A 12390-nucleotide genomic window follows, 5' to 3' on the forward strand; every position below is an offset into this window, starting at 1 on the left:
CTTTGGTATTAGATAGACTTTATTATTATTATTATTTTGTTTTGTTTTTTTAATAAATTTATTTGTTTTATTTATTTATCTATTTATTTATTAATTTTTGGCTGCTTTGGATCTTCGTTGCTGCGTGCGGGCTCTCTCTAGTTGCAGTGACCAGGGGCTACTCTTCGTTGTGGAGCACGGGCTCTAGGCCCACAGGCTTCAGTAGTTGTGGCTCGCGGGCTCTAGAGTGCAAGCTCAGTAGTTGTGGCACACAGGCTTAGTTGCTCCGCGGCATGTGGGATCTTCCCGGACCAGGGCTCAAACCCGTGTCCCCTGCATTGGCAGGCGGATTCTTAACCACTGTGCCATCAGGGAAGCCCAGACTTTAAATTGAATCCCAGCTGTACCACTTAGCACCTGGGTGACCGTGAACAAGTTATTTAACATTTCTGAAACTTACCCTTCTCGTCTCTAAAACCATGAAAAAACTACTTCATGAGATTGTGAGTGTTAAATGAGATAATAATATGCCAAAAATCTAGCACAGGATCTTACACACCATAGGCACTTAATAAATGGAAAGCAGTAAGATGGAGAAAGGAACATAAGAGAGAAGGGAGAGATAAGTTTAAATTAACAGAATAAGGTCTACTTCTGGACTCAGTTCAATGTATGTGAATTGAGAAGCTAAGAATAGTTAAGTTTCAAATTTCAAGTGAAATTTTATAAAAATTCAACTGGCAGAGATGCCAATTGTAAGATATTAGGGAATCTGTAGCTACAATTCACTAAACTTGTTTAAAGAAAGAGCACTAAAAAGGAAAATAGTAGATTCACTTATAAAATGTTAAGCAATTTTACTTCTTCAAACGAAACAATTGAAATTTTAATACTCATATTTAAATTTTCACTGGGCATCTCTGTGAAAGATATTCATAGAGAGAGGGAGCAAACATTTCTTCCAATATCCTATAAATGCTTCAATTTAAGGAAGGCTTAAATCTTGATTCTTTATGTCTCTCATTTTTGATCTTTTTCTACTTTAAACAATTTCCACTGAAGCACACCAAACTGAGGAGAAAAGCAACATAAATTTGACAACTACATTTCAGTTAGGATATGAAAACATTACATTTCAGCAAATCTGAAAAGTCAGTGCAAACTTTAGAACATGTTTTTAAATTAAGATGCAAAAGTTAAACTAACTGAGGAGGTAATGTTGTCTGTAATTATATTTCACAGATGAAAAGCAAATCCCAGGTCCAGTTAGATAATAAAAAAAATTTTTTCCCCAACAACCACAGACAAAATAATTTTCTCTTTTGTTATAAACTCAGCTACATTAAATCTCTTGTATCCTCCATTCAATTATACATTCCAGTATTGAGAAAATGGTCATACAGGAATATCTATTCTCAAAATAAGAAATATATATGGGGCTTCCCTGGTGGCGCAGTGGTTGAGAGTCTGCCTGCTAATGCAGGGGACACGGGTTCGAGCCCTGGTCTGGGAGGATCCCACATGCCGCGGAGCGGCTGGGCCCGTGAGCCACAATTGCTGAGCCTGCGCGTCTGGAGCCTGTGCTCCGCAACAAGAGAGGCCGTGACGGTGAGAGGCCCGCGCACCGTGATGAAGAGTGGCCCCCGCTTGCCGCAGCTAGGGAAAGCCCTAGCACAGAAACGAAGACCCAACATAGCAATCAATCAATCAATCAATTAATCAATAAAAAAATAAATCTTTAAAAAAAAAAAAAAAGAAATATATATGGATATGGGAAAGTGCCTACATGTTGCCTAAAGCCACTGCCACCTCCAAAACCATTATACGTTATACATTTATCCAGACATGGAGTCCACTTGTTCTTATGTGGAAAAAAGAGACCACTTGCTAAGAGCAGAAGGTTAATACAATCACAGAGATTTAAGAAGGATTATGCAATATTTAGTTCAAGTCTATTTTATAGGTGAGGAAACTGAAGCCCAGAAAGTCTAAGAGATTTGCCCAGAATCCAGTGGCTACCTAGCAGCATCATGGCATCAGAATCCAGCTCTGCTTTTCAGGTCATTTTTCTTTCCATGATATTTATGCATCCAAACAGCAAAAGGTAGGGAGCTTGAGATCCTGGTACCACAGAGTACAGATGCTGCAGAGCTTCTCCCCAATCTGAACAGTACTGGAATCTTATACTTACATGGTCTAGACAAACGTTAAATTTGCTTATGACATTATCTACTTGTGATAAGCCTGCAGAAAAATCTTTAACTATAACAGTTATATTTTATCAAATTTTTTTAACTTCCATCATATTTGAGAACATCTGACTTAAAATACTTTTTGGATCAAGACTATAACTGATAACCATAAGTCTGAGTTTGCTAATTTATTTAAAAGCCATTAATAAACTAATTTAGCAATTTAAAAACAAAAAAAATGTGGATAATTAAGAGCAATGAGTAGGACTTCCCTGGTGGTCCAGTGGTTAAGAATCCGCCTTCCAATGCAGGGGATGCAGGTTTGATCACTGGCTGGGGAACTAAGGTCCCAAATGCCGTGGGGCAACTAAGCCCGCGCACTGCAACTACTGAGCCCGTGTGATCTGGAGCCTGAGCCCCACAACTAGACAGCCTGAGTGCCACAACTACTGAGCCTGCGAGCTCTAGAGCCCAAGCGCCAAAACCAGAGAGAGCCCACGTGCTGCAACGAAGAGTCCGTGTGCCACAGCGAAAGATTCCACATGCCGCAACGAAGATCCCACGTGCCGCAACTAAGACCCAACACAGCCAAATAAATAAATAAATATTTTTTAAAAAAAGAGCAGTGAGCAATGAACAATTTCAGGTGCAGCTAGCCCTTAAGATATGATATATTATGACATGATTATGGTGATAATTACAACTTTCACCATAAAAGTCTCTAATACTATGTTAAATAATCCAGAACTATAGAGAAGTCTTATATAACATGGTAAAAAAAAGACCCTTGAAAAAAAAGACAGCTCTCCTCCTGACATCAATTCTAATGAATAAGACCCCAAAACCTAAAAAAGTTGGTTAGCACTTAATCAAATCAAGATCTGTGATAAAAGGATAAAATCTAGGCTTTGTATTTTGTCTGAAGGGATTAAATAATTGTGCTACCCAGGAAAGATGGAGAACATCTAAACCAAAGTTGACAAGCACAACTTCCCACAAGACCACTACAGGTTATCTAAATGTGTGAAGAGGCCAGATGGGACAGTCGTGAAGGGAGGGCCTGCCTTCAGTGGCAGGTGCTACTCAGCACCACCTGGGATAGGAGAGCTCAATGTTATCTGACCTTTCCTGTTTAAAGACAAATCTAAAATCTGAATTTTAATGTAAAATATCTCATTTTTTAAAGCAGTGGCAATGAAATTCAAACATTAAAAAAAAAAACAAACCCCCAAAACTAAAGTGGGCCATAACACATGGCTGCACACTGGATACAGCAGGCTATCGGTTAACCTCTGGCCTAAAATTTAAAAGAACAAATTTCAAGTTCATTTTAAGCAGAACCATGGAGTAAAAAATTTTTGTAACTTTTAAGTCACCTCAAAGATCCAGTCTTACTTCTTCATTTTATAGGTAAGGAAACTAAAGACCAGAGAGCTAAAAACAATAAATAAATTTGGGTCTTGAGAATTACTCCTATCCATTAGAACAGATAATTTAAGGATTACTATGCTAAGTAATGCTTTATTATGTTCAGTTACTCCATGTACTTAAAAAAATACAACAGAATTTCTATTAAAAAAAAAAATCCTAAAATTCCAACTTTGCAATTAAAATCAGCCTTTCAACCTAGTACAACCACAGTTGTACTTTGTAAAACTCGAGATAACCATAGAAGGACAATTCAAAAAGAGTAACAAGAAGGAAAAATAAAGCAAATTACCCATGTGTAACAAATTGGGCACGTTCTCCAATATTGTGTCCAATTTCCATTTGAAGTCTTTATCATCTATATTTCCTTTGAAGGCCACAAAGATTGTGGAATCCTCCAAAATACTATCACTTTTTGAGTCATCATCTTCTAGTCCAGAGTCAAAATCCATCTCTGAGTCCTCCACTGTTGATGAACACAAGGAAGTATAGATGTCTTCGAAGTTTGGAAGGTCATCCAAAACCATGGTGAATATTATTCCAGAAGCATATGCCAAGTGGACAATAAAAAAACCTTTGAAAACAGAAGATACAAAAAGCATTACAAGGCATAATTATACAGTCAACAATGTATAATTATAGTTCTATGAAAACTATAATTTATTTGCCAAGTAATAAGGAAGTACTATAAAAATTAAGAAATTACAGAGAGGATAAGCTAGTTTAATTAAGATATTCTATAATAGTTCTTAAAGATACTAGAAATAAAAATATACCAGTTTTAGATAAAATTCCTTTTATTTTGTCAGCCTAGAATATGGGCAGAAGGGAACGAAAGATCACAAGAAAATAAAGTAGGTATTTTCTGAGAATTAATTCATATAAGCCTTTGGTTGACCCCCACAGAGCAAGATTGGGGTTGACCCCAAGACTCCCCTTACTCCTGTCCTAACAAAAGCTTCAGAGCAGCCAAGGTTTCTAAAGCCCTCCGCTTTAACCTGCAAAGGACAACTTGACCTAACTAAGAGCATCTGCAGGACTACTTAAAATCCTAGTCTTTCATGAGGACCATTTAAAACAACTTTTAAAGGGTTATTAATAGTCGCATAGCTGAAAATGATGATTCAGAAACAAAACAAAGACACAAAAATTTTAAAATACTTTTGCAAAAGGAAAATAAGTGGTTAACACATGTTTACAGAGGCAAAGAACTATGTCTAGGACAGAACTAAATTACTTTTTAACTTTTAGGTCTAGGGAAGTCACATTTTCTGCTATTTTCAGTTATGTTGCCTACCAAAGAGTACAAATATTAAAGACCACACCATGTGGCCATTTCCTCCATTATCTTTGGGATTGATGATCACATTCTTAACCCAAAAGTGAATGAATGAACATTAATTTTCAGCATTTGTGTTAAGCAAGAATGGTATGGAAACATAAGAACCTCACACAAATCTTCTAATTAAAAAAATTCCCTATATAAAGCATAATTACAGCTATTTTTTTTTAAAAGATGGATAAGAAAAAAGGACTGAAAATAAACCCACTAAAATGCAAATAGTGATTGTGCTAGGTTGGTAAGATTGTTGGTAAATTTTCTTTTCCTATTTTCCAAAAACGCTATAAGTCATTAGGAAAATGCAAAGCTAAATATGCTGTAATATGGTTATACTACTTGCATAAATAGAAAAAAGTATCAACTTTTAAAAACTGTTTAACTTTTCTTTTTAAAATAATCACTACACTTCAAGAGCAAAGGCTTTTCAAAAACCAAACCTAAGCAATTTTAAGGGGGAAAATTCCTCTGTTGTAAATAAATATGGGAAAAAACTTTTACATTTGAGCAGAGTGTCTTATAGTCTGGCAATTATAACCTTTTCTAGTACCATCGGTGTTACAAAGGAACAGTGTAATTTGGGTGGTTAAGAAAAAACAGCATTCAGGACTTCCCTGGTGGCACAGTGGTTAAGAACCCGCCTGCCAATGCAGGGAACACGGGTTCGAGCCCTGGTTGGGGAACTAAGATCCCGCATGCTGCGCGGTGAGGCCAAAAACAAAAACAAAAAAACTCTGCTGCTCAGCAGAAAGAAGTCTGACTGTTGAAAATGCCTGAAAAACTGTAGCTATTTAACAGCTGTTCCAAAGTTGAAACAACTGCAAGAAGGGAATTTAAAATTTAAGACACGTTTTCCAAAAGAATCTTTAACTGGAAAGGAGAAAACCAACTTAAAAACCTGCACTTTGATAGTCTTCTGAAGAGGTTGTTGGTCATGCCACGAAGGCTGTGTATTCAGATTTGGAAAACCCTCAACTGGTAGACAAGAAGTCAGCTAATTCAAATTCAGGAATTACCAGTTTAACAGTACTATGGGCATTATGCAGGTGCTTAAAAAAAAAAACAAGAAATAGAAAGTCAGTCTATGAAAAAAATTACTGGCCTTCCCTACAAAAAAATTTTTTTAAAGAAACTTCTTCCGGGCTTCCCTGGTGGCGCAGTGGTTAAGAATCCGCCTGCCAATGCAGGGACATGGGTTCAAGCCCTGGTCCGGGAAGATCCCACATGCCGCGGAGCAACTAAGCCCATGCGCCACAACTACCGAGTTTGTGCTCTAGAGCCCACAAGCCACAACTACTGAAGTCCACGCACCCTAGAGCCCGTTCTCCGCAACAAGAGAAGCCACTGAAATGAGAAGCCCATGCACTGCAACGAAGAGCAGCCCCTGCTCACCGCAACTAGAGAAAGCCCGCGTGCAGCAATGAAGACCCAATGCAGCCAAAAATAAATAAATAAATAAATTTATTAAAAAAAAAAAGAAACTTCTTCCAGATAACATATTCTTTGAGATTAATGCCCACTTAAAATCTAAGGATTTATTATCAAAATAATGGAGTAATCTTTGAGTGAAAATGTAGTTCAGTGAAAACTCTCCAACAGCATAGCTGACTAGCTCAAGAGACTCATTTGCTTATTTATGGTCATCTATCATGAACGTGTGCTATTTCTTTGGGTTTGCTAAGATTAACCACCAGTTATCTTGCTCACCCACATAATTTCCAGATTACCTACTGATTTAACTTCTTACTGGGGCTATTTTGATCTTTTATAAAGAATCTAAAAACAAATATGATATTCAGGAGAAATTTTAAAAGCAAGCATATTATTTATTCTACTTGTCCAAGGTAGAATGAAAACGATTTCCAAATGAAACCATTTCAGGAGCCAAAGAGCTCCAGTTGATAAAGGAAAGCTTTTTTTATGGAAGAATGCCAACTTAAATATAAGAAGATGGTATCATTAGAAAACCCACAGTTTTGCAATCCCTAATAAAATAATTCAGGCAGGGGCTTCCCTGGTGGCGCAGTGGTTGAGAATCTGCCTGCCAATGCAGGGGACACGGGTTCGATCCCTGGTCTGGGGACATCCCACATGCCGCGGAGCAACTGGGCCCGTGAGCCACAATTACTGAGCCTGCGCGTCTGGAGCCTGTGCTCCGCAACAGGAGAGGCCGCGATAGTGAGAGGCCCGCGCACCGCGATGAAGAGTGGCCCCCACTTGCCACAACTAGAGAGAAAGCCCTCGCACAGAAACGAAGACCCAACACAGCCATAAATAAATAAATAAATAAAATTTAAAAAAAAAACAAAAAAATTTCAGGCAAGGATCATCAGTAAGGAAAAAACACTATGTGAAAATTCGACAGAGTTCTGGATAGTCACACGATGTCAAAGTATCATCCCAGATATCTGCTGCTTGGCAAAGGGAAAACAGTAACTTCACAATGGAAAGACTTGACTTCTACCACTTGAACGCAATGATCCACCTCAGCATCATTAACAGAGAAACAACCAGAAATTATGTACACTATTAAGTGCACAGCATTACCTATGAAATATTCCTGCCAAAAATGTTTAACCTGAATCTACCAAGTTCTAAACAGGAGACAGAGGAACAAGTTAAAGAACACCATGAGGAAATAATCAGATGAATCTAGAGTGTAGGATTTCTACAGCACAATTGGCTTGGCCTCTTCAATAAGTCAGTGGTCACAGGAAAAAAAGGGTGGGTAAAACTGTTCTACATTAAAAGAGACTTAAGAGCCTTAAAAATCAAGTGCAGGGGCTTCCCTGGTGGCGCAGTGGTTGAGAATCTGCCTGCTGATGCAGGGGACACGGGTTCGAGCCCTGGTCTGGGAAGATCCCACATGCCACGGAGCAGCTGGGCCCGTGAGCCACAATTGCTGAGCCTGCGCGTCTGGAGCCTGTGCCCCGCGACGGGAGGGGCCGCGATAGAGAAAGGCCCGCGCACCGCGATGAAGAGCGGTCCCCGCACCGCGATGAAGAGTGGCCCCCACTTGCCGCAACTGGAGAGGGCCCTGGCACGAACCGAGGACCCAACACAGCCAAGAAGAAATGAATAAATAAATAAATAAATATAAAAAATCAAGTGCAGTGGGGACTACCCTGGTAGTTCAGCGGTTGAAGAATCCACCTTCCAATGCAGGGGATGCGGGTTCGATCCCTGGTCAGGGAACTAAGATTCCACATGCTGCAGGGCAACTAAGTCTGTGCACTCTAGAGCCCGCACACCATAGCTAGAGAGCACGTGCGTGCTGCAACAACTGAGCCCACGCGCTCTGGAGCCCGCGTGCCACAACTAGAGAGAAGCCCATGCCACAACGAAGAGCCCGCCTGCCGCAACTAAGACCCAATGCAGCCAAATAAATAAATATTTTTTTAAAAAATCAAATGCAATGTACAGTACTTTATTGGATATTGGTTTGAAAAAAAACAGATGCAAAGCACATTTTTAGGATAATTAGGGAATTATTACTAATTTTGTTAGGTGTGATAATAATGGTGTTGTGGTTATTTTGGACAATGTTCTTATTGTCTCTTACGACATGCATACTGAAGCATTTATTTATTTTTTTGGCCACGCCACGTGGCACTAGGGATCTCAGTTCCCTGATCAGGGATCAAACCCATGCCCCATGCAATGGAAGTGCAGAGTCTTAACGACTGGACTGCCAGGGAAGTCCCAAGAGATGCATACGGAAGCATTTTGAGGTAAAATGTCATGATGTCTGCAATTTAATCTTGAAAATAATTGAGGAAAAAACAGATTAATCAGGGCTTCCCTGGTGGCGCAGTAGTTGGGAATCTGCCTTCCAGTGCAGGGGACACGGGTTCGAGCCCTGGTCTGGGAGGATCCCACATGCCGCGGAGCGACTGGGCCCGTGAGCCACAATCACTGAGCCTGCGCGTCTGGAGAGGCCGCGATGGTGAGGCCCCGCGTGCTGCGATGAAGAGTGGCCCCCACTTGCCGCAGCTGGAGAAGGCCCTCGCGCAGAGGCGAGGACCCAACACAGCCATAAATAAATAAAATAGTGTTTAAATAAATAAAAATAAAAATAAAAATAAAGCCAGCTTGTATATCACCTGCTCTTAAAAAAAAAACAACAACAGATTAATCAAATATAACAAAATGTTAATAATGGCTAATTATAGGTGATGCGTATACAGGTGTTCATTATATTTTTATTTGTACTATAAATTATATATATTTGAAATTGATCATAATGAAGAGTTAATTGGTTTTTTTTTTAAAAAAAAAAAAGGAAAAAGAGGACTTCCCTGGTGGTCCAGTGGTTAAGACTCCACGCTCCCAATGCAGGGGGCACGGGTTCAATCCCTGGTGGGGGAAGATCCCACATGCCATGTGGTGTGGCCAAAAAAAAAAAAAGGAAAAAGCAAGCATACCAGAAACATAGTACTGCTCCATGGTAAAACTCTGCCAGACATCAGGAATGCTAAGAAGCTTATCTATGAACATCTCCAAATCACAGTATGTTTTAAAAATAAACATATTTGAACATATATATTTATAAATATATAAATTTATATCATATATATTACATATATTTAATTACTTACACCAGTCTTTCCAGATTTAAATATATATTTTATATGTATATTTATATATATTATGATTCCTGTTAATAATGGTTAAAAGATTGTCACAGACTATTCAGATTATCTGCCATTTGAGCAAAAAGACAAGATGCTATCATGCACCTCAGAAATCACAAATTCATATACCTACAGGAGTCAGGCACATAAAGTAAATAAAAGAAGAACACTGAATATTAAATGCATTTGCACATACTGTATGAATGGTTTGGGCAATAGGAAACTCGCATACCCATCTATGCTCAGCAGCTGCTACTCTGCTCCACTTTATTATTCCTTTCTGGAGGGACAGAAGGTGTTGTGCAGGCCCAGGACTAACATTCTGAATTTTAAGAATAGACTAAAATCCATATATTTAGTAAAATCTCCAAATTTTAAAGTTGATTTACATTTCTGGAAAATATGGGCCAAATGAAACACACTGCAGCTGCATATGGCCCACAGGCCATCAGTTTTCAATTTCTAATTTCAATTTTTCTAATTTCTATTTGCAAACGATGTGACTGACAAGGGATTAATTTCCAAAATATAAAAACAACTCATACAACTCAATAACAAAAAAACAAACAACCCAATCAAAAAATAGGCCGAAGATCTAAATCATGACTCACAAGATTGACTGATAGAACACTAGGCCCCAGTAAACTACACTGGGTTTGGTGTAGTGTTGGAGAAGACCAGGTATTTAAAATGCATTTAAGTCTTATGATGTGCCTCTTGGGAGGTCTGTGGACTCCCTGAGAGAGAAAACAACAACAAAAAGAGACCAAGGTCTTAATCCCAGAGAAACAGAAGGCACTCAAACTTAGAGAATTTTTGCAATGTAACTTTGGTAGTGTCATTCCACTGCTTGGAATTAAGCTGAGCCATACTCACTCTCACATAAGGTTTCACTCACCAAAATGTCTTTCTTATTAATTTTTATCATTTATCCAGGTCATCTTCTAAGTCCAAACAAGCTGGCATTTTTAGGGCTTGTATTTTAAGGTAGCAGCCAAATAAAAATTCTAAAAAAAAAAAAAAAAAAAAAAAAAGGAAAAATAAAAGTACAATATTATACAGAAATTACAGAGGTGACCCATCCTTGCATCAGAATGCAAATATCACAATTTATCAAGTCAACTTAGACATCTTCAGACAATGTTAAAATAGGGTTTTCATTAAATCTGCAAAGAATATTTTTTTTTTTCTGAGATCTTAAAGCACTCATCACCAAGCAATTCAAAGAATACAGAAGCAAAACTAAGGGACATATACCAGAATCATGAAACTGGGACCCTAAGCCTTAGAGCCCTCCCTATATATTCATTTCTAAATCTGTCAAATTAGAACACTCTTTGACATAAATCACAGCAATATCTTTTCAGATTCGTCTCCTAGAGTAACGGAAATAAAAATAAACGAATGGAACCAAATTAAACTTAAAACCTTTTGCACAGCAAAGGAAACTGTAAACAAAAGACAACATACAGAATGGGAGAAAGTATTTGCAAACGATGTGACTGACAAGGGATTAATTTCCAAAATATAAAAACAACTCATACAACTCAATAACAAAAAAACAAACAACCTAATCAAAAAATAGGCAGAAGATCTGAATTGGGCGATTGGGATTGACATGTATACACTGATGTGTATAAAATTGATGACTAATAAGAACCTGCAGTATAAACAAACAAACAAAAAAACAACTAATACTAAACTTTCTTTGGGTTATTTGTATGGAAATATGTTAATATAAATGTTTCAGACACTACATGAAATTTCTAAAAATCTTGTATGTTCTGGTATAATGTTATAAGTCATAATTCTAGTTATTACTTTAAAATGTATATCTCAGAAATAACTAAATTTCCTTGTCAATTGCATTATTATGAACTTTCATCAAATCTTTAACCGTGGTCATTTTTAAGTCTTTTGTCATTTACAGACAGTTCTGGGTGTACTCTGATGCTTTCGCAAAAATGTTCCTATAAAAGGGTTTCATCTTCAAGGAATTCATGGAAAAGACTCTGACAAGTACAGGTTTCTGGTAACTGACTATACTGCTGAACTGAATGAATAAGCATTTTCCGAACTCTAATGGAAAACTGATGAATTCATAAAAGTGCTAACAAAAGATCAAGATGAAAAAAAAATTAATTACAAGGGACTGAGTGAACTGATGAGGATGATTATAATTTTTGTGACTTTCTGTTTGAATAAACAACAAAAAAAATCCCACAAGGACTCAGAGGCAAAAAATATACAAATAACTTTCACTGCAAAGTAAAGGAGCTGTTACAGTGGAGGATTACTGGACTGAATGTCAATATTATGACATAGTATGAGTGTGTTTCGTGTTTGGTAATTGCAATCATTGTTGCTTTTGTTGTGGTCATCCATTTACAATGCTTGGTGTCAGTTTATCTCTTGTAAAAATAAAATACAGTGTGTGTGTGTGTGAAAAAAAAAAGAAAGTGAAAAGAATATTGGGAAACAATATTCACAAATCATATAGACTTCAGTATAGCAATGATTATTTTAATTAACATGATTGATAATTTTCACTTTCAAAATTCAAAATTTTAATGTATGCAGTGTATGCAGTGTGACACTCAGCAGTGTATAAATTTCAAGGTTCAACAGATCTGGATTGGAATTACCAGTTAGCCAGTGAGCAGCTGAATCACTGCTTACCTGAAAGGGCTTAGATATACTGCTTAACCTCTCTGAGCCTCATATTTTTCATCTGTAAAATGGGAAGTAACAATCTCATGAGGGTGCTGTGAGGATTAAATGAGATATAGTTTGTGAAAACACCTAGCAGAGAGCTGAA

The 12390-nt window shown here is 37.7% G+C and overlaps 1 protein-coding gene across 9 annotated transcripts in view; it reads right to left on the bottom strand.

Moving 5' to 3' along the window:
• Nucleotides 1-12390, bottom strand: part of NCOA6 (nuclear receptor coactivator 6) — a 100680-nt gene that overhangs the window by 47801 nt on the left and 40489 nt on the right. For 7 of the 9 annotated variants that reach the window (XM_057528567.1, XM_057528559.1, XM_057528560.1 and 4 more), the window contains 2 exons: nucleotides 10471-10579; nucleotides 3892-4173 (listed from right to left, as the gene is read on the bottom strand). In XM_057528567.1, the coding sequence (XP_057384550.1) occupies nucleotides 3892-4126 (235 nt within the window). In that variant the 5' untranslated portion in view covers nucleotides 4127-4173; nucleotides 10471-10579. The remainder of the gene's footprint in view (nucleotides 1-3891; nucleotides 4174-10470; nucleotides 10580-12390) is intronic. The other 2 variants (XM_057528562.1, XM_057528561.1) reach the window with 1 other exon arrangement.

The sequence above is a fragment of the Balaenoptera acutorostrata genome, chromosome 15, assembly GCF_949987535.1.
Source record: "Balaenoptera acutorostrata chromosome 15, mBalAcu1.1, whole genome shotgun sequence".
NCBI classification, from domain to species: domain Eukaryota; kingdom Metazoa; phylum Chordata; class Mammalia; order Artiodactyla; family Balaenopteridae; genus Balaenoptera; species Balaenoptera acutorostrata.